The sequence below is a fragment of the Notothenia rossii genome (assembly GCF_949606895.1).
Source record: "Notothenia rossii genome assembly, chromosome: 4".
Classification (NCBI taxonomy): Eukaryota; Metazoa; Chordata; class Actinopteri; order Perciformes; family Nototheniidae; genus Notothenia; species Notothenia rossii.
Window position 1 is genome coordinate 25970307 of NC_136902.1, and position 23585 is coordinate 25993891.

The 23585-nt window shown below is 41.6% G+C and overlaps 1 protein-coding gene across 1 annotated transcript in view; it reads left to right on the forward strand.

The window, feature by feature from the left end:
• cacna1db (calcium channel, voltage-dependent, L type, alpha 1D subunit, b) overlaps nt 1–23585 on the forward strand; it is a 114405-nt gene that overhangs the window by 84674 nt on the left and 6146 nt on the right. Inside the window, exons 41-49 of the mRNA XM_079679472.1 lie at nt 16913–17049; nt 17535–17651; nt 18095–18549; nt 19220–19246; nt 19541–19681; nt 20160–20317; nt 20619–20731; nt 20863–20997; nt 23329–23514. Coding sequence (XP_079535598.1) covers nt 16913–17049; nt 17535–17651; nt 18095–18549; nt 19220–19246; nt 19541–19681; nt 20160–20317; nt 20619–20731; nt 20863–20997; nt 23329–23514 — 1469 coding nt within the window. The remainder of the gene's footprint in view (nt 1–16912; nt 17050–17534; nt 17652–18094; nt 18550–19219; nt 19247–19540; nt 19682–20159; nt 20318–20618; nt 20732–20862; nt 20998–23328; nt 23515–23585) is intronic.

Genomic DNA, 23585 nt, shown 5'->3' on the forward strand with positions numbered 1-23585 from the left:
TTTCTTGTATAGTCACACTCCCCATTCTGCTTCAGCAACCTCATCTGAGTGAATCAGACCTGCATTAGCCTACCTGCATGTTAGATAGTGTGTATAGTAACGGCTTCCTCTCTGGCTTGATGTAGTTTGTGTGTTCTCCCTTGAGAACGGGCTGTATCTGAGTCCTGCTGCTTCTATTTGCATGTGCTTCTGGCTGTTTTTCTTCTGAGATATATGAAACACCTCTTCTGTCTCTGAAGTGCTTGATCTTAAATGTAGTGAATCTGCAGTTGCCATGCAATGTAGCACTAGTGTGTGATTTTGGCCTATATAATATATAGATATATATATATCTATATATCTATATAGATATATATATCTATATATCTATATATATATATATCGGCTAAAAATATAAGAAAGAAATATAACGCAAAGTGCCGCTGAGGCACCCGTCAGCGAATCTTACGCATGGGTAAAATCAAAGTCCGAGCAAAAGTCATTTCAGTGCAATTTATTATACACATCAAGCATTTTTTCTTCCTTCTTACCCGATGTTAAAAAACCATAAGCCTACCAGGTGCGCCGCTCACTACCACCTGTTTCCCATATTTATAATGAGCCGGTCTCCCCTCCCTCGGTGCCCAAAGGCTGCCTTTACAAAAAACAGAGGCATAGTACAACTTATTTGATAAACTTAAATAGGAATTAAAAGGAAGATTTACTATAAACAGAAAAAAATAATAAAATAAAAGGATAACTATTAAATAATATAAGCTCCTAGATATGGCTTCATCATACCGGCCCCTAATTGTGATGCTATAGCAAATCAATTACAACAAAACATTCTATGGAGCCAGGTAACACCTTTACATATTTTAAACTACGCAAAATATCTAAATCACATTTGTTTATCATACAAAATCTACCAATATGCATATATACATTCAACAAGTCATTTAAATTAGCCCCCACTTAGATCCCCCCCAAAGTTCATGCTGCATCAGTGTCTTTTGTGGTTTCACCACTCACTGTCCCTGAGGCAGGAGACAATAGTCAAAAGGGTATCAGTGTAGTTTGAAATAGAGAGGTTTGTGTATGGAAAGATGTAAGAGAGATAGTATGTGTGTGTGCAGGGGATAAGGGGTAGGGCATTGGCTAACTCTTGGCTCAGTTGGCTTCCAGGAGTAGACGGAGCTTACTAATGGGCCTTTTCAGGATGTTAGTCTTGGTCTGAACTAACACACTTCTGACCAGACCTTTTGGTCCAGGCAGGGTTTTAACCACACGGCCGAGGGGCCATGAGTTCCTTGGTGCTGTTTCATCGACGATTACCACAATATCGTTGGGTTGAAGATTCCTTCTAGTGTTGACCCACTTTTGCCTTTGCTGCATGAGTGGCAGATATTCTTTAGCCCACCTCTCCAGTTCTTTCTGAGCACCTACAAAGTTGGTCCCACGATCTGTTCTGATTTTTAGAATTGGTCCTCTTCTACATGAAAACCACCTTATGGCGTTGATGCAGGAGTTAGTATCTAAGGTACTCGCCACCTCAAGATGAATAGCTCGACTCACAAGGCAGGTAAATATTACCCCCCACCGCTTCACATGGCCTCGACCTCTTTTAACCACGATGGGTCCGAAATAGTCAATTCCCACATGAGAGAAAGGTGGAAGGTCTGGAGCCACACGATCTTCAGGCAGGTCAGCCATTTTTTGTTCTCCAACTCTAGCCTGCATGCGTCTACAAAAAACACAAGCCTTTATTATTTTCCTTGCAGAAGAGTTGGCAGAGGGTAATCAGAATTTCTGGCCTAGTCTGGAGAGCATGTGGTTCCTCCCGGAGTGTCCGACCTGCTGATGAATATCGCGTAGAGTCAGTTTGGATATGTGGGAGTTTTTTGGAAGGATTATCGGGTTTCTCAAATGTACTGGCATAGCAGATTTACTTATGCGTCCTCCAATCCGTAGGATACCTTCATCCAGAATAGGATCAACTTTGCGTAAGGGGCTGTCAGCTTTAACAGCTTTTCCTTTCCTTAGCAGCATCAGCTCAGATTCGAAGTAGCGCTCTTGTTCGTAGTGAATGATGGATTTCTCTGCTTCCTCCAAATCCTCCACAGATAGTCCTTGTTGTCTTTTTGCAGTTTTGGAGCGGATCACTGGAGCTTTAGCTTTTTTGGATTGAAGCAGTCTTTTGAGTTTTAACAACCAACCAACTGCTCTCTGTAGTTTGTTCCAAGAGGAGTAGTGTTCAATGAGGTCGGTGGTTGCACAGTTATTTATTTTCAAGCTGTTAACAGAGATGTCCTTTTTAATCTCTGGATCGTTAAGGAGGATGTGGCCAAGATCCTTTGGCACTTCCGGCCATTCACTTTCCTCCTTTGACAGGAAGTCAGGGCCATTCAACCATCTTGTGGACTCCGAGAATGGTTCAATATTCAATCCACGTGATGCAGAGTCTGCTGGATTGTCCTTGGAACTTACATGCCTCCATTGGCTTTCTTGGGACAAGTTGTGAATCATTGCTATCCTATTAGCAACGTAGGTATGGAATCTTTTTGTTTGGTTGTGGATGTATTTTAGTACTGATGTACTATCTGTCCAGAAGGTTGATTTCTGTAGTTTCATGTGTAGTTCCTTCTGTAACATCCTGTCGACTTTTACAGCAAGTGTAGCAGCAGCGAGCTCCAGTCTGGGAATGGTGATTTGCTTCAAAGGATTAACTCTGGATTTCCCGAGAATGAATGACACATGAGTATCTCTTCCGTGGTTCGTGAATCTAATGTAGCTTGCAGTGCCATGCCCCGTTTCACTTGGGTCACAGAAGTGATGCAGCTCAGCAGTCCTTATGAGTCTACATTGTTCAGGCTTCATGCACCGGTCCACTTCAAATCTGCTCAGCTGATCTAGTTCTGCTATCCATCTTTGCCATGACTTTGAAAGGTGTTCTGGGATAACTTCATCCCATCCACACTTATCAATGCAGAGTCCTCTAAGGATTTGCTTGGCCTTGAGGATGAATGGTGAAAGGAAACCGAGGGGGTCGTAAATAGAACTGACAATAGAAAGAACTGTTCTTCTTGTAGGAACTCTGTGTTTGATGGCAGCAGTGAAGGTAAAAGTATCTCACAATATTCCACTGGATGCCTAGAACTCTTTCTAGAGGTGTTTTGTCTTTGTCCAGATCTAGTTGCTCAACTGGCTTAGCTCTGTGCACTTCAGGGATGGTTCTTAGCACGTCTTGGCTGTTACTCACCCATTTGGTAAGAGTAAATCCTCCTTTGGCACATGCCTTCATTAGATCCTTGGTAAGATCGATAGCTTGAGTTGTAGAAGCCACAGATTTGAGACAGTCATCCACATAAAAGCCATGCTGAATGGTTTCCAGTACTTCCATGCTGTATTTACTGGTATTGTCTCTTGACACTTGTTGCAAGGCAAAGCTGGCTATGCTTGGGGATGATACTGCACCAAAGAGATGCACATTCATCCGATAGACTTCCAGTGGTTTGCTGATGTCTCCTTGAGGCCACCACAAAAACCTGAGATAGTCACGGTGGTCTTCCTGTACTCGTACTTGGTAGTACATTGCTTAAATGTCAGCCATTATTGCAATTTTCTCCTGACGGAAACTTAGCAAGACGCCTAGAAGGGGATTAGTCAAGTCCAGACCTTGGAGGAGTTCAGCATTAAGGGACTTTCCTTTAAAATGAAGATGAACAGTCAAATACAACCCTGAGTTTCTTCTTTCTTTTATGGTAAACCCCATGATGCGGTATGTACCAGAGCCTGCCGTCTGATCTTTGAAGTTGATCTTGTGGAACTTTTTCGGCATAGCCCTTTTCCATGAAGGCTTTATATTCTTCAGCGTAAACTGAATCCCTCTTGAATTTCCCAGCAAGGTTGTTTGTGCGATGTAGTGCCATGTTGTAATTGTTAGGCAGGGCCAAGTCCTTATCACGGAAGGGTAGAGGTAAGTTGTAATGTCCGTTTTTGATGATTATCGAACTTTCAGCCAGGTCCATGAATTTCCTGTCCTCACATGACATCTCTCTTTTTTCATCATATTCCTTTTCAGGGAAAACCTGGTCGTACTGTGAGACTAGCTGGTCCCTCAGATTATCTAGTGAAATTCTATTGACGGTTGCTGACATTGTTCCAGAAGTATCCATAGCAGTGTGAGATTTGAGGGGCCCATTGACCACCCATCCAAACATTGTCTTCACTGCATATGGTCCATTACCCTGACTGTGGATTATATCCCAGGGTTCCAAGGCTTTGGGAACATTCATCCCTATCAGCATTTCAATGTCTGCATCAATTTCTTTGATTTGGATCTGACTGAGATGATGCCATTTTTCAAGATCGGATTGTGTGAGAAGGTTTTCCTTTGAGACAGGAATCTTAGTTTGTGTAAACACTTCAGGCAAGTTGATAAATTGTCCTCCATCTATGTTTCCTATTTCTAGTCCTGTGATTTCATAGCTTTTTGTATTCCTTTTTTGTCCCATTGTGCGGAGTAGAATTTCAGTCTTTCGTCCTTTAGTATTCAGTTGGTTCATTAGGTTTTCAGTACAGAATGTGGCCGTGCTCCCAGGGTCAAGAAAGGCGTAGGTTTGAATATACTTGCTTCCTTTTGCTGCTTTCACTTGCACCGGAACAATAGCAAGGGCACAATCCTCACCGGCCCCTGTTGACTGATCAGCTGATACTTTCGCACTGTTGATGGATGCTCGCTTTGGTTCTGTTCTACTGTTTTGCAGGGTGACTTGCTTTGAATTTAAATCAATATGCAGCAGTGTTGGATGTTTCCTTTATTATGTATCATGTTAGACAGTTTAGCTTCAATGTACAGTCTTTGCTCATGTGACCCTTCTTAAGGCAACCAAAACAGTAACCATTTGTCTTTAGATAATTAACCTTTTGGTCGTGAGGCTCTGATTTGAGTTTTAAGCAGTCCACTACTGCATGCCTGCCTTGACAGAAACTACATATGGTTGCAGGGGCAGCTTTTATGTAGGTGGGTTGCTGCACCTTAAATGCCTGTAGCTTGGTGTCATAATGTTCAGTTGCAGTGACAGCTGTGGCAAAGCTACTGCTCCTTTGAGGTGTTCTGAGGTCAGTTGTCCTATTGTTGGTGATTATCCTTTTAGTGGGATTTGAGTCTTTAATTTCTCCAAACACTGGGTGTAATAATATGTCAGAATGCTTTTCGGTGAATTCGACCAGATGTTTGAATCTAGCTCTGATGTTTTTCTTTTGAAATTCTTCATACGCTGTTGTGCGCCATCTTTCCCTGAGCTTATATGGTAGCTTGGATACAATTAGTCTTAACGTTGATGTGACGTCTAGCTCATCCATGTACTCCACGTCCTGCATGGTGTTAAGGCATTCTCTTAGGTATAGTGAGTAGGCATGAAGAGATTTTTTATCATCTGGCTTGATAGCTGTCCAGTTGAGTGCCTTATCCAGATAAGCATTTGCAATTCATTTCATTTCCATAATGTCTCTTTAAAAGTTGCATGGCCTCTGAATATCCTCTTCGTGCATCCATGTGAAGACAGCTACGGAGCAGATCTCTGACTTGACCTGATGTAAACTGTTCAAGAAAGTAGAGCCTGTCCTGGCAGTTACTTGTTTTCTCTTCAATTAGGTATCTGAATGCATGCATGAAAGGCTGATAAGAGAGTGGGTCCCCATTAAACACAGGCACCTCTCTTAGGTAGCAGGGATAGATTTTGTTGCATTATCATGAGATCAGCTATGTCCTTTTGTCTCTGTGCCAGTGTGTTGAGGTTTTCCTGAGTAAAAATGTTGATTGCAGGATTTTCCAGTTGTGGGCTTGATGCACCATTTGCTTGCTGAGATCTTTTATGGAAATCCACAATTGTTCTATTTAGTGGAGTTTTAGGTACAGCAGCTACTTCAATAAATTCCAAGACAGAAGTGTCTGTATACGTTTGCTCCACATTGTCCAGTTTACCTTCTTCATCTAAATAAGCATTCATAGCATCCCCAAGATGATCATCCTCATTTGGGCTGAGAAGTACCCTCATTGTGGCATCTGCTGTTGCAATCTGATTCCATCTCCACCTTTTCCATTTTTGATTTGAGAATTGTTTCCTCCAGTCGCAGTGCATGCATGTCCTTTGAAGCAGCAGACTCAGCCTCCAGAGCTGCCCTTTCTGCTGATGCTAACTTAGCAGCAGATGAGGCCCTTGATGTTGTAGTCCTTTTGGAGGCATTGGAGATGCTGTCAAGTGGATCAACTTGTAGTTATGCAATACGTTCTCTTCTCCATGCTCAGTAGCATGGCGTGGGAAAAAAATTAGGGGAAGCCAATAACACGTCCATTCTTTTGGGTCGGGGGTGTGGTGGTCAATGTAATAACGTAACCAGATGAGTGATTACAGCACCCGGTATCATTTTACACACATTTGTATCATACAGATGCAAGACTTACACATGCCTGTGACCGACGGGTCCGCACCATAGACCGCACGCACTCTCCAGCCGAAACTCTAATAAGCATTCATTCACAAACTAAATCAGGAGACCTTTAACGTTTTACGTCCGATTTGCGCCTTTTTTCCTCGCTGTATACAGCTCCAGTTTGAGCATTGGCCTGTCATCAGATTGTATTTGTTGTTGCTGCTGTAGCGGAAGTTTAGTACAATTATTTTTGATTAAATACTCCAAATCTCAACCCTCCATAATTGCACTTGCTTCAGTTGTTTGCTACCTTCTAACGGCGGTCAGAGTGGTGCAGTGACACTATCTATCTTCTATCGATTAGATTTATGATTCGAAAATTATAAAAGTAGGGTAGACATGTGGATATTATCCCACTGAACAAAACGTGCATTTATCTAACAGGTTAGTTTTCCACTGACCTTATTTCGAGCTATTTTTCCAAAATCCTATGGAGAAATCCCATTGCTTTTTTTGTCGATTTGTCATAAATCCATGAGGGAAACCGAGCGCAGCTTACTTCTGGGTTTTATGATGCGTCACTGCAACACTAAGTTGATGTGATTTGATTGGATTGTGAGGCAAGGGAAGGCAGCCGCCGCTGGCTTCCCTTGGCATGGCCCTGACTAATCACAGGTTGGCAGGGGCATGACGTGAGCCTTGTCTGATTGGTCAATCCCTCAATTTTCTTTTCACCAAGGGAAGCCAATTTCGGCTGGCCTCCTCTCGCAACAGAGAGTGCAATCTACTGTTTTACCATAACATCTAGAGGGGCGCTGTTTCACTCTTTCTAAAAATATGCAATGAGAATGGGGGAGAGACGGAGAATTATAACTACAATCCGAAAAAACAGGGGAAGCCTGGCTTCCCTTGGCCTCCAGGACCAAACGCCACTGTCCATGCTTTAACTTCCTTTGCAAAGTAATTAAAGTTCATAATTCTGGGTTCATACCAGTCTGTTACATCAATGTCCTTTTCCTCTTCAGATAAGAGTTGTTGGAGAGAATGATGCTCTTTATTGAATTCATCCATAGCAGTTTTAAACATATCCATGCAATCATCAACATTTCCACAGTCAGTGAGCAGGGATTTAGTTTCATTTAGCTTTCTTGTGCACACTCCAAGTTTCCCTCTGCGTTTGGCCGTGAGGGATTTTAAAAGATCCTCTGCCTCCATGGCAGTTTTAGGTTCAGTCATTTTTACTTGAGAGTTGCTTTTAATTGTATTCAATCCCTATGATCAGATTGCGTCTGCGTTAATCCATAACGCTGCTCTCCGCAGCGTGCGTAAAACTGGCCTAAACAGACGTCTTTATTTCTTTGATGAAGCGTTTAATCATTCCATCCATAACATTTGACACGTTTGGCTCATATGTTCATTTGCGTATGCATCCATTGATTAAATCACAACAAGCATGACTCATTCATTTTTTCCTCTTGTTTACTCACGAGTCCCACGCGCACTGCCTCGCGTACAAACATTTCCAAAACGAGGCCGGCGTCTGTCCTCCTCTCTTGTCTTTCCACGCGACTCCCGGAGGTTGCAATAAGAAAATCCTTTTAACCCTCTTTGCAGCGGGCCATCCACAGAAAAAGGATTTCCAAAAAAAATAGTATCCATTCATGAGGATGGTTTTTTTCTATATAGCGGCCAAAATCCTAAAAATATAAGAAAGAAATATAACGCAAAGTGCCGCTGAGGCACCCGTCAGCAAATCTTACGCATGGGTAAAAATCAAGGTCCGAGCAAAAGTCGTTTCAGTGCAATTTATTATACACATCAAGCATTTGTTCTTCCTTCTTACCCGATGGTAAAAGAAACCATAAGCCTACCACGTGCGCCGCTCACTACCACCTGTTTCTCATATTTATAATGAGACGGTCTCCCCTCCCCCGGTGCCCAAAGGCTGCCTTTACAAAAAACAGAGGCATAGTACAACTTATTTGATAAACTTAAATAGGAATTAAAAGGAAGATTTACTATAAACAGAAAAGAATAATAAAATAAAAGGATAACTATTAAATAATATAAGCTCCTAGATATGGCTTCATCAGTGTGTGTGTGGTTGTGTGTGTGTGTGTGTGTGTGTGTGTGTGTGTGTGTGTGTGTGTGTGTGTGTGTGTGTGTGTGTGTGTCGGTGTGTGTGTGTGTGTGTGTGTGTGTGTGTGTGTGTGTGTGTGTGTGTGTGTGTGTGTGTGTGTGTGTGTGTGTGTGTGGACAATGCAGTCATCAATTACTGTAATTTAAACTAATCACCAATCTGAGTCTGTTTTTGGTTAATTTATAGTTCAAGAGGGTTGATAATATTATCGCTTGGATCATCCTGTTTTTTGTTCTGACTGCGAGTGTTTCAAAACCGCATGCTTATTTTCAGAGATGAAGCAAGATGTGAGATAAAGGGATATTATCTGTTGTCGTGTTTAAACTTGCTGTGTGTGTAGATGACATTTGCAGAGGCTCACAGGTTCTCACAGACTTATGACTACATTACGATTTGTCCTTAAAGTGCTCTCACTCAATTAAGATGTAATGCCAACAAAAACGTCTTGCTACCACCTTTTGTTTTCAGCCTGTCCTCCTACAAAAAACGACCATATAGGCCGATTGTTCATGCGCTTATTACGACCCAGAGACACGTTTTAAAGTGTATGTTGTTTCTTACACGACCACTAGAGCATCTAGTGGTCGTGTAAGAAACAACATGCTCCCGGCCCGTTCATTGCAAACGCTCCGGAGGGACGTTTATTCACAAATAACCCTCTCTGGAAAATCCTAAATTGTGGAATAGTTTGGCCATTAAAATGCTTTTTGATTCGATTTCTAGCGATAAGTGTATATTGTACTCTTAGAATCCACGTCCAGTCGATGTGTAGGATCTATAGTTTGATAGATATTACGAAGATGATTTGAGGTCTCGCCAGGAGAACGTGTATATGGGGCAGCTTCCATGTAAAGTTAGCGTGGGTGAAAACAGTTTTTCCGGTCTCTAAGTTTTCATAATAAAACCGGATATATTCCCCTCACTGTCAAATGATTACACAGTGATATCTGCATTACTCATCCACTAAAAAACATCAGTTTATCCTTTTTAATTACACAATATTGATTGGTTTAAATTGTGTACAATGCTTTTGTGTTTTTAACCTTCGATTCAGAGAAACAAATAGTTTTTTCGAAGTTTAGACACTACAGTTTCCGAAGACACTAAACTACCCAGAATCCCCAGCTATCGTTTGGGACTACAATATCCGCGTTGCTTTACAAACCCCGTGATTAGTCATCAAGCCCTGTGATTGGATGTTGGAATGGCAGTGCGACAAGGTTACGCTGAGCGTTAAACAGCTCTATGAAATGGAATGGAAACACGGCAGACTTTCCAAAACTGGAATTGGACGGGTCTACTACACATGCTGGCTAATATATTGTGTGTTTCGCAACATGTTCTATGGCACGTCTCTTTATAAGACGTTTTCGTATTTCCCACAATTAGAAGTTGCCAGTATTAAACTGTGTACACCCTGGAAGTTTAGGGGATACGAAACACAGTGGTGTTATCAAATTTAAAACATTTAATTAATAAATGGGTGAATTAATATACCCACATGACACCTAAGGTCAGAAGAGCTTTATTTAACAGCTGGTCTTATGTCTGTGACCCCTCCTGTTGTTCATTGATAAGCCTGAAACATGCACTTGTCAAGGTTCAGAGGCACATTTTGCAAATAAGGCAGTAGCCATCAATCATCTTAAGGTAAGATAAGATATACTTTATTGATCCCAAGTTGGGAAATATTTTTGTAACAGCAGCATACTACTTTGTTCTACTCCACTACAATTCAGAGGTTAACCTGGTATTTTTACTCCACTACATTTATTTTAGTTAATTTGCAGATTCTGATTAATGATGTGAAATATAAACAACCCTTAAATCAGACTTTAGTTACACCTAAGTCAAATTCAGGGAAGGTGATTGTCAAGTGCCAAAATAAACTATGCAATATATTGGACGTTAAGTACTTTGTCAGACTTCATATTTATCTGTGGATAACCCCAACGTTTTTTTCTTATTCAAAAGAAGACCTTAACTTAAAGTATTCTTTAATGTTTAAATAAAGCCTTATTAGTTTGTCTGTTTTGCACATCCTCCTGTTAATATCTTTGGACGTCCTGCACTAAACTGTTTTATTGTAGAGATCACCACAGTATCTTCTTGATATTTTATATTCTATTTTTTTAATCATGCCTTCTACTTTCCCCCAATGTTGTATGTAGGCTACTCTTAATATTTAAATGTTTTCATCAAATAAAACGTATTCAACAACAAAATTCAATAACGTGCTTTAACCACCAGGCGGTGCGGGTTAAAAAACCAGTGGTGTAGTTAGTAAAACATAATAATATCAAACATAATATGACTATTAACTTTATTGTGAAATTAAAACAGAACGGTAAAGGAAAATACAGTTTCAGTCTCTCGATTTGAAGCTTATGCATTGTACCATGAACCTGTATAGACCTGTAACAGTCAACTGCCAAGGAGTTGGAAAGGTAGTTCAGCAAATAATATCTTTAAAAACTACAAAAAATCCCTTTCTATCAGCTGTGCACCGTTATAGTGTAAATATAACCTATCTACCAATTGGATCAAATATAAAAGTCAGCCGAATTAGTGTTGATACTGCAAGGAGACGTATTGTGTGAAAAGAAATGGAAAATGTTGTTTAATTGCTAATATATTTATGATCCACGTCACGTATTCAGTTTTGGCGGCATTTCTTACAGTTTGTCAAAAGCTCTTCTGATCAGGGCTCTATAAATAAATATCTACTGCAGATATGTAATATTTAATGCAGCCGAACCGTGTATTACAATGCCGTTATGTGATGACTTCCAAAGAGAAAAGCAAGAACACTCGGAATAAAGTATTATTTTATTTAAAACAATTTTTTCCCGATTTCATATCACCATGAACACCATATCCCGACATGCATTGCGGCTAAAACAATCGATGTTTTAGCCTATCAAAACCTCTGAAAAAAGAAAGGTGTCTCTCAGAATCGAAAGAGAAAAACCTATGGGAAAAACACAAAAAGATTGTACACAATTTAAACCAATAAATGTCGTATAATTAACAAGGATAAACTGATGTTTTTTAGTTGATGAGTACTTCAGATATCACTGTTAAATCATTTGATCATTGGTTTTATTATGAAAACGTTGAGACCGGAAATACTGTTTTCAACCCGTAACTTTACATGGAGGCTGCCGCATACCTCAAATCATCTTCGTAATATCTATCAAACTATAGATCCTACATATCGACTGGACTTGGATTCTAAAAGTACAATATAAACTTCTCGCTAGAAATCTAATCAAAAAGGGTTTTAATGGCCAAACTATCCTACAATTTAGGATTTTACAGAGAGGGTTATTTGTGAATAAACGACCCTCTGTAACGTTAGCATTCAACAGGAGCACTCGAGGGCGAAAACTTTAAAACGTAATTATAGGACGTATTAAGCGCTTGAACAAACGACATATTTGGTCGTAATAAGGGCCTGAACAATCGGCCCATTTGGTCGTATGAGTTGGAGGACTTGTTGTTTGTTTTATGTTTGAACTGATGTAGAATTGCACAGTGCTTTGCTCTGTGCCAACACCCAGATAAATCATGAAGGCTTAAATTTGCTTCTGAACTTTAGGATGACCTTCTGATGAGGTGGTGTGTGCTGCTATGTTTGGTTCATGGCATTTCATAAATATATATTTGTATTATTTTCATTTGGATCGTTACATCAGTGGCGAACCGTCAGGGCCTTCAAGGTATTCACAGAATACCCTGGAACACTCAGATAAAACAAACAAAAAATCAATGTAATTATATAAATAAAATGTATATAAAATGAATAAATGAGAATTGTATCTGTGTTGTTGATCTGTAAAATTACAGTGTTGCGTTGATTTGTTTGTCCTTCTCGGACCATGCACTACGCATTTCAGTGGTTTTGTGTTAGAAAAGAAAGCAACCAATCAGATCTTGTTCTGGGTCTCTGGGTAGAATATCCTTCAACCAAGGTATTCTACCTCCTTGATCGAATGCCCTGGCCGTTGCACTGAATGAGAGCGTTTGGATTGACAGTTTGATCAACCAATCAGATATTGATTTGTAGCCAATGGGCGTATTCTTTCAGAGTTTCCCTCGGTTCCAGGGTCCTCTAGAACAGAGGTTCTCAATTGTTTTGCAGCCAAGGACCCCTTACAAGATAGAGAATACACCAAGGACCCCCTCATTCTGATTTGTGATTTTGGGCTATATAAATAAAAATTGACTTGACTTGACATGTATGTCCCTTGGAATAATCTGACGTAGCCTATTTTTTACACTTCTATAGTCTTAGTTATGTGAAAGAACAACACAAGACAAATGTATTAGAAAGATATTAGATATGTATAAAAAATATTTGCACCATCTCAACACAGAATACCCATAAAACAATCAATCCGCTGCAAGTAACACTGTACCTAAACAAAATATCAAAGGGAAATCAAGAGAAAAGTGATAATTTGAAGTGCATTTCAGAACATACACACACACACACACACACACACACACACACACACACACACACACACACACACACACACACACACACACACACACAGAGAGATAGCACATCAAGTGTTTCACTCTTAGTTAAAATTAAATGATTTATAAAAGTCTAATCACAAAATAAATGCAGGCTATAAACAATTGAACACATGCCTGCATTGCAACATATATCAAGTAAATTGCAAAACAACTGCAACTGCATTTTTACAATCCCAAACCACTACTTGTAATGGCAGCCAGCTCTGGACACTATTGGAGTGATGCAAGGCAGTCCATGAAGCTGATTGCTTCTCTCTGCAAGTGAAGACACACATATCAAACTAAATCATTAAATGCAACATATCTGACATTTCTGTTGCTCACACACATAGCCACACACACACACACACACACACACACACACACACACACACACACACACACACACACACACACACACACACACACACACACACACACACACACACACACGCACACACACACAGGGGTTAAAGTGGGCCGGAACGATCCAGAACAGCGTTCCGGCACCTTCGATTAATAAGTAAATAAATCTGATTGGCAGTTTCATACATAATAATGTCAAGCGAGTTCACAGGGCTGCCAACTCTCACACAATTTACATTTTTCACACGCTCTCAGCCACAAGTCCATTTTCTCAAGCAGTGAAAAACAAATTCATAACTGATAATGTCATGGTGCGAAAAGGACACTACTGCACATTGCGCAACAGCAGCACCAGGCAGCAGACCATCTGAATAGCGAGAAATATACACAAATGTATTATATTGTAACTTATTCCCATGCATGTTGCTCAAAGTAATCTCAGTCAGTCTCACTTCTGCGTCTCTCCCTTTCCTCTGGCGCCATGCGCACCAGGCAGGAGTGAGAGTGAGTTACCATGGTTACGGGGACGCTCTGTGTCTCTGTCGCTCTGAAACTTCTCGCGATTCCCAATAATACGTTTTTAGTAATATAACATAATTTTACAGTTTTGGTTAACATTATACAGGGTTAATGTTTCTTGATTAAATCCAAAGAGGGCAAGGTGGTGTAGACATGTAGGAAATGGGTTTTAAATTACTATTTTTTCACACACACACACACACACACACACACACACACACACACACACACACACACACACACACACACACACACACAGACACACACACAGAGAGAGAGATAGCACGCTCTTACCATTAATGTGAGATATGGGCCCATCTCTCGCTGCACAACTTCTCCATCCTTGGAGAAGTAGATGAGAGGCATACACGTAGGTCGTTCTCCACTTCCATCCGAGCCCTTTACTTGGTCTTCATGGAAGTCAGCACTGATAATGATGACTCGCACAGTTCTGTGGTTGGAAAGGGGAGCAACACCCGCATGGCAACAGCAGCAATTTCCGGATACTCCTGTTCAACCGAAGGTCAAAAGTCCACATGCCCCCCTTGGCCGAACCGGATTCTCAGCGTCCCGTCGCATGCCAGGTCCAGCAGCTCCTCCTCTGCTTTTCCACTGAGACCCCGTGCTGATGTATGGGCAACGAAGGGGTCGCGCACCCAGTCCCAGGCATCGGTGTCAACGTCAGTGAAATAGTCATTGAAATAGTCACCAAGGGAGGCAAGATGCGAACCGATTGTATTTTTCACAATCTCAGCTGGTCTTTGGTTTGTGTCCAAAAACTCTGTGAGTTGGGGGAACATGTCTGAAATGCCATTTTGCACCCGCCTTCTCCAGATCGCTGTTTTGGCACGGAATGACTTGATTTTGTCGCTTACCTCCAGGATAGAGGCATATCTGCCCTGAACGGACAAACTGAGATCGTTCAATAAGTTGAACACATCTGCGAGGTAGGCAAGCTGTGCGATCCATTCGGGGTCCGAGAAGAGTGCTGCAGTGGTTGGCTTGTCATTCTGGATGAACTCACACAGCTCTGAGCGCAGTTCGTACACCCGCTGTAGCACTTTTCCACGGGAGAGCCAACGCACCTCTGAATCTGTCCTGCGCCCATCTCCCTGCAGAGCTGGCCGAATAAACGGGACTGCAGTGGCTTACACTTGATGTGGTTGACCACAGATACCACCGTGCTGAGAACGGACTGTAGCTCAGGACTCAATGATTTTGACGCCAGGGCCTGCCTGTGCAGCATGCAGTGGGTAGCTATCATCATTGGATTGCGCTCCTTGGCACGAGCAACCACCCCACTCTTGCGTCCGGTCATGACAGCTGCCCCATCCGTGCAAATCGCAATGCAATTCTCCCAACTCACATTGCCAGTCTCCATGAACATATCTATAACATTGAAAATCTCCTCACCTGTTGCTCGCCCCGTCAACTCTTGACAAAATAAAAAATCTTCCTGAATCCTTCCTTCCCACGGGTAGCGAACCAGCGCGTTGAGCTGCGCAGAGCCGGACACATCAGTGGACTCATCCAATTGAACCGCAAATTTAGACCCTCTCAGTCTTTGCAGCAGTTGTGGTTTCATATCAGCAGACATGTCCTCAATTCGTCGTCTGATGGTGTCATTTGACAGAGGTACACTTCTCAATTTGGCAGCCGCATCTTTCCCCACCATCACCTCACACAGATCCACCGCAGCAGGAAGCAGCAGTTCCCGGGCTTTGGCGCCTTAGCAAACCTCTGCGCTACCAGGTAGGAGGCCCGCTGCGATTTAGCAGAAACAGACGTAACATTAACCATCCGTTGTTGTTTCTGGCGGTAGTCCTCGCCCTTCCTCTCAAAAAAAGCCCGGTCTTTTTTTACATAATCTGGATGCTTGGTCTCGAGGTGCCTCTTCAATTTGGCAGGCTTCATTGCCTCATTGACAAGACACCGCAGGCATATCAGACATTTCAGTTTCCCTTCCACTTCAATAAATCCATATTGGAGATACTCCTCATCGTATGTCCTTACTTTTGTTTTTTGTTTTTCATTTACTTCATTTGTAGCCGTAACCGGTCGTTTTAAAAATCTGTCCATCTTCGTAGTATGCTAGCCGTGTTATATCTCTATGATGCTAGCAGCGGCACTCTCTGACTGACGTACCAGTTATTGTTGTTTCCACGGTAACGGGTGACGCGCTTGATTTTTAAATGTATAGATGTGTTAGATTAGAACGTAGTCTGAACTATTTTAGATTAAAAAAATTAAATATTATTTGTTGAACTATGAAGCCTTTTGTATAAAAAAAAAAAAAAAAAGAGATTTAAATGAATGAATCTGAAAACTTTTCACGGACCCCCTGGCAGAGTGCCACGGACCCCCTGGGGGTTGCGGACCCCACTTTGAGAACCACTGCTCTAGAAGGCCCGCTAGTTAACTGGCTCGAGACAGAGGATCTGAATGCGATGAAGCAATTCATGCCGTTTTATTGTTTTTAACGTTGAAATGGCAAGTGCAACGTTGATGAAGATGAAGTTGTTGCGGAATTGTTGTGAGTACCCTTTTCAAGACGACAATTCAGTGAAAAGACGGACATTATAACGACGGGGGGGGGCGGCAGCGGTGGGGGGTGTGTGTGTCTGGTGTCTACAGAAGGTCCAGTTGTGATAGACACGGTTCGCCACTGCGTTACATATACATTGAGTTTTATTGTCCAGATGTCTTTACGTATTCTGCAGCGGAAGTGCTTCATCATTATAATGTTTGACTTTTAAGTCCTGATAGTTTTAGTGCAATTTGAATACCTAGATGTGTTTCATTTCTCTGAGATGAGGAGATAGTGACCTCTGATGAGGGATATTGTTTTTGAAATGTTATGGGTGTAAAGAGAATTTGAGTGTTGAGGTGTTTCCGAGTTTTGGTGTTGATATCGGAGGCTTTGGTGTGTCTGGTCTGCTCACTCAGATGACGAGGTAACAGTGGGGAAGTTCTATGCCACATTCCTGATACAGGACTACTTCAGGAAGTTCAAGAGGCGCAAAGAGCAAGGTCTTGTAGGAAGGCGCTCGTGGGAAAAGCTGAACACAACCATGGCTCTTCAGGTGAGTAAAGCACAATCTCATACATTCGCTGAGTGAGATGAATTAACAGTGATTATATTAGAGCCAACGTCAACTATGACAAAAAAAAATTACTTTCAAAAGTCAGCCTATTATCTCCAGTAGACAAAGTGAATTTAAAAGGATTGCCAGGCAACTTAGAAAATACTAAATTATTTTGTAGTGCTCGCATAACTGAAAGACCACTTTAGAAACAGGATGATCCAAATCAAACTGTCTTTTTACCAAATAAGTAGTTCCTATGAGAGCTTTTATCCAGGCTAACCAGAATTTTACATTGTTATCAGTGTTTATGGATAACAATGACGTCACTGAAGTGTACTCTGGTAAAAAAAAAATGTAAGCAACTAAAAACATTAGGTGCTAAAAAAAATTCAACAATAATACTTAACTTGACAGAGATACACATCTGGATAAACCCCCTGTGACATCTGTCAGATCTGGTATTATGGTTTCTCTCTTGGCAGGCTGGCCTGCGCACGCTGCATGACATCGGACCAGAGATCCGTCGAGCCATATCATGTGACCTGCAAGGGGCGGGGCTAGTAGAGGCTGATGGAGAGGAAGAAGAGGATATATACAGGGTAAGTATCCTTGAAGAAACACTTTTTATTTTTATTTTTAGTTATTGAAGGACACTTTTCCTTATATAGGCCAATCAAAACAAACCATGTTCCTCTTGTTTTACATCCTACACTTTTAAGAGTGGTTTCTGTTGATTTAAAAAAATTACTTTCAACTAACAAACTGCCCTTTACATGATTCACTGTTACAACACACATTATATTTGGCATTTTTAAGAATTAGTGAAAGTCATTATCACGTTACATACTGTGCCTGTCACTCATTGTTAACATTATTGCCTTTTCTTTATGTTTTGAATGTCTATGTAATCATTGTAGAACTTCTGGTTGAGATTCCTTAATTTAAACATTGCTTATCTTAGAAAGTGGTACTTGTAAAGAGCTTACTGTGTATAAACCTGTTTCTGTCTTAGTACTCATTGGTTTCTGGTGTCTCTCTGCAGCGTAACGGAGGCCTTTTTGGTAACCATGTCAACCACGTGGGTGCAGATCAGCAAGGCTACTCTCACCCGACCACCGCCACCCAGCGGCCGCTACAGATCCTGCCCTTTTCCTGCGGGGGTTCCACCGGGCCAACCCAAACAGGCAGGAGGGCCAGCGAGGGCGACGCAGGAGAGGAGACGGAGATGAACTCTTCACCTATCCAGTACAACCATCATTATCACTCCCCCCATCCGTATAATAACCCCCACTGTATTCCCACCTGCCATCAATCACCAATCCCCTCCAACGCCAACCTCAACAACGCCAACGTGCCCTCGCTTCTCTCCATGGCCAATGGGAGGCAGCAGAAGTGTTTGTTAGGGCGAGACCGTCCGTCCTCTGCCAAAAACCGGTCATCAGTGTCCACCTACAGCAGAGGAGTACACAACAAGCTTTGGAAGTCACACTCCACAAGGTCAGTGAAAAAAAGGATTATAGTCCTTCAACATATGCAGTAGGCGTCTCTAAGAACTGTGTAATATCAGTAGAGGAACTGTTTAAATAAGAATCGTAAACCAAAGCAGTCTTAGGAGTATTTTGTATGATAAGGAAAACTGACTTCAAAGTGTATTTAAGTAAAGAGAGTATGTCTAAGCCAAGCATACTGTCCTGTATGGCTGGTTGATCATTCAATATTCTCAATTAATCGTCACAGATCTATGACATGAATATAATTAGCTGAAACAAATCTTAGTTATGAGGAATAACAATGGGAAAAAGGGCATGTTTGATAGAAACCCACCCTGAACCACCCTTGCTTCTATGATGACAAAAAGTAGCTTTTGCTTTCAAAAAGTCTCACGTTATGATACTCCTCCCGTAACTCCTGGCATTGTGTGCCCAAACTCTCACTTGTTTTGTTAACATTCATTTTTTCATTTATTTATTATAGTAGAAACGTAAGCAAGCAAATGTGAGCCAAAGCAATTTAAGGTTTATTTGTAGTTGAGAATGACTCACTAATATAAAAATAATTATACAACAGACCCCAACTTTCATTCGTGTAATCTTGTCTATTTTTTCATTGCATGCTACCTCTCTTTCCGTCCCTCTCCCAAATTATACCGCTCCTCTCCTCTGAACAGGACACGCTACTATGAGGCCTACATTAGGTATGTGCATGATTTTTTTTTTTTTCACAGTATGATTTTTGGTGTGTGACACAAACTCGCTGTGATGTGAATGCTTCTTACTAATAAAAAGAGAAGATGTGTCTGTTTCAAAGCATGCAATAGAGGACGAGCGCTGTGGAGAGGCCTTGTGATGTTTACAGTAATAATGTCCGCATAAAATCTACAACAAATAGTAACTGTGAATAAAGTCCTCATGTAATTCCTATATGTGAATGATCATCACATTTCTACAGATAAATGTTTGACTTGTTTACTTTAACGTTTGACTCAAAGGTCAGAGAGCAGCAGTGGGCTCTACCCCACCATTCGCCGAGAGGAGTCAGGGGGCGGAGACAGCGATGAAGAGCGAGGCTCGGGAGAGTATTTCAGTGGGGAGGAGTTTCAGGAAGACGACATCATGGTCACAAAGGACAGGTAACAGCAGCTGTCAGCCCAACAGGATGGAGCGGCGTATCTTGTTTATATTACTTTATTTCTAAGTATTATCTCAATGGCAAGAATTTATGCAGCACGTCTCACTTTTGATTAATGGTGCATCGCTGGTATCATGCTCTCCAGTAACAACATAATAACAATGAACTTATTTGCTACCTTTTTCTCTCTTTTTACCACTTTGTTTTATAACGCTGACATAATTATTTGGGCGACATTACAGCATTTAAATAGGTGGGGTGAGTATATTAGGTATATAAAGGTTGGCGGCGTTTCCTCTTATCTCAAGCAATATTCAAGTTTTTTCTAGTTAATTTACTTAATGTATCTAAGGGAATATGCAGGTTTTTTAAAATAAATTCATGAAGTAAATCTTGGAATTATTACCTACAATGGCTCTTAATACAGCATAGTAACATGAACAAGATATGAGGTTTTTTTTAAACTTTTTGTTCAACAGATTGTTCAACAGGGACCAGCGTGATGCAGAGGCAGACCTTGACCACATGGTTTCCAGGGGCGACCAACAGCCTGATGGTTACTTTGATGATGACCAACAGCCGATCTACCAAGACGAAAGGCGGTCACCCAGGAGATGGCTCTTACCCTCGCCTCAAGGTGATATGCAACAGCAGAGCAACTGTAGTTACGTTTATTAAGATGAGTGATTGAGAAGTAATTCAGATTATTTAAAACAGTAAGATTAAATGTTTTTATTCAATGATCAACAATATAAATTTGATCAATTTGTTACAAATACCAATAAACTAGGCTGATTCATTCACCTTCAAATTAACAAGTTGTGTTTCTGTTATTTGGAAGCAGCTTTTTGTAATTAATACAAAGGGAAAAAGTTAATAATTCATCTGGTGTTATTATTACATATATTTGTGCATTAAATTAGCTTTTTTCCCTTCAGCCTGCACAAGACCAACATTCAGTTTTGAGTGTCTTCGTAGAAGAAGTAGTCAGGATGATGCTCCTCTCTCTCCATCCTGCACAGCTCTTCCACTGCACCTTGTACATCAACAGGTACACACACACACACACACACACATTTTATATATTTGGATATTGTGATGCATTCATCTACAGTACATCCCGGACCTGTTTTTGCTCTTCTCTTTACCCCAAAATGCCTGCCTTTTTTGTTCACCCCTCAGGTGATGGCGGTGGCCGGTCTCGATGCCAGTAGAATTCACCGCCGGTCTCCGACGCGATCGCTCCGCTCCTGGGTCACGCCTCCTACCTCGCCCATCAACAGGGACTGCTCGCCCTGCTACACACCTCTCATACAGGTCTGCCTCACTGTGAGATAACTTATTTCTAGATAAAGCTCAGGTCGTCTAGCGTTTGCCCTAACAAAGGGGTTGTTCATGTCAATATTGGTGAGATGTAAAGGTTTTTAGTGAGCTTTACAGGTCTTAAGGGGCCCTATTATACTTTTGGGGGGTTTACCCTTTCCTTCAGTGTGTTATATATGTTTTTGTGCATGTAAGTAGTCTGCAAAGGCTAACATCCCAAAGTTCCTCTCCCGCACACACCCCCCGTGCTGAAAAGCCTTCATTGGACTCATTTGTTTACTTCTGTAACATAGTGACATCACTACGTAACACTCGTGTTTTTTATTGGCTAGCGCTCCACCACATTGTAATTGATAGGCTAAGGGGCGGGACATCTATAAGCGGCTGAACAATCACAACATAGCTGGCCAGCTAACCAATCAGAGCAGACTGGGCTCTGGTTTCAGACAGAGGGTGAAAAGAGGTTCTGCAGCACGGGCATTATGAGAGAAATAAATACCTTTTTGAACATTAAAGCATGTAAACATGTCACAGTAGACATGACAAAATACAGTCATGTTCGGAGCCCCTAAAGGCTCATGGAGAGAAAAAAAAAGTATCTTGTGCGCACAATATACTTTCTCGTTCGCGCAAAATACTGTATCTTGTGCGCACAAAATACTATCTTGTGCGCACAAGATAGTATTTAGTGCGAACGAGAAAGTATTTACCAGTGCGCCAAGTAGGAAGTGGAGCACAGAGGAGACAATCGTTTCATTGCAGACTGTTATGTTTATGTGGAGAAATGGCAGTGCATACATTATTTGAGATATATTTCAAACTCAAACTTCATTTAGGGACATTTTGGTCAGGGGTTTAGAGCTAGGCTATTTGTTTAAGCACCGGATTCGCAAAACAGAAGAGTCTGCAGACCAGTCTGCTTTGATCTACGAATTCCTGTCCGTGACTCTCACAGTATCTGCTGCCCACAGCTGTTTTATAGAAGGAAAACCTCCTTCACTTTATGAAATATCTGCAGCACCAGTGGCCTTTACTACGAAGCAGGATTTGCTATTTACTATTCATTCATGAAGTATGATGCTGCGCTGTCAGCACGCGTCTCCATGTTTGTGATTGGTCAAATGTTGCTAACCCCGTCCCTTTCACGTGAACGCGCTCTCAGCCGGTCAGAGAAACCCTGGTTGATTTACTGAGTTGATAACCAGCTTCGTAGGACCGCTTAGCGAGATCGCGTTTTTTAGGGTTAGTTAAGCCGGGTAAATCGAACATATCCAGGGTCAGTTGAACTGGCTTCGTCGTACAGGGCACTGGAGGCAGTAACGTGTAACTCAGCAGAATCTGAGAAGAGCAGCACCAGCTGCAAAGAGCTGTGCCTTTTACTGTTTACTGCACTGCGTTTCCCTTCATTAGAACCGCTGAATAGAGATCGAGGCTGCTACGTTTAACCACACACACCTCTACACACATCGAACTACCAGAGTATTCCCCCTCGTTTTATGAAGGAGATGTCCGGTCACCAGGGCGCATGATGTGTTTGTGCTCAGCTCCGCTCTGTGTGTGTGTGTTCGGTGTGTTTGTGTGTGTCTGACACCGGCATTTGTTTTCAAATTACCACGAACAGTAATTTACACACATCTGGTCCTCTATAGTTATATGTGTTTTCCCAAGTGAAAGAAATGTGTTAATCTTAATCTCGATGTAGTGTTTAGTCCTGTCGGAGTGTACCGGAACGAACAACACTATCATAAACAAATGCCCACACACACACACACACACACACACACACACACACACACACACACACACACACACACACACACACACACACACACACACACACACACACACACACACACAAACGCCCTGGCAACTGGACATATTCTTCATAAAACTAATAATATGGCGTAATAATCGGGCAGTTCGATGTGTTTTAACATAAGAAAGTATCTTGTGCGAACGAGAAATTATATTGTGCGCACAAATTAATGAAGCGTCGCCTCGTTTTATTTAAATTGAGGCTACGAATTACATCTCGTGCGCACAAGTTAATAAAGCGGGGCCTCGTTTTATTTATTTTTCTCTCTATGAAACCTCCTGGGCTCCGTAGTCATGAAACCTCAAAATGAGCATAATAGGGCCCCTTTAAAAAAGTCAGAGTGATAGTCTTTATAAAGATTGTTCTCGTCGGAATTACTATGAATTAGGAATTACTATATTACTATATATATATAATAACTATGCTTGCTTAATACATTGTCTACAAGTGTTTGTAGGTCTTTTTTTCTATAAAGTCATGTTTGTGTGTATCTGTGTGTGTGTACTCAGGTGGACTGGCGTAGTCACGGCAGCGTGGGTAGCCTCCCCGGAGCGGTGAAGAGGAGTTCGTGGTATACAGACGGCCATGACGGTCCTCCCAGCCGCAGTCACTCTCCGTCCCGCCTGCAGCTTCCCGCAGAGTGCCACTCTCACTTCCTGCAGAATAGAGGAAGCGCTATCAGTGTGGTGGAGGCTGTGAGTAAAGATTATAAAGGGTCCTCCAACTTTAGAAAAACTCTGATAAGATTTAATTAACATATATTTAA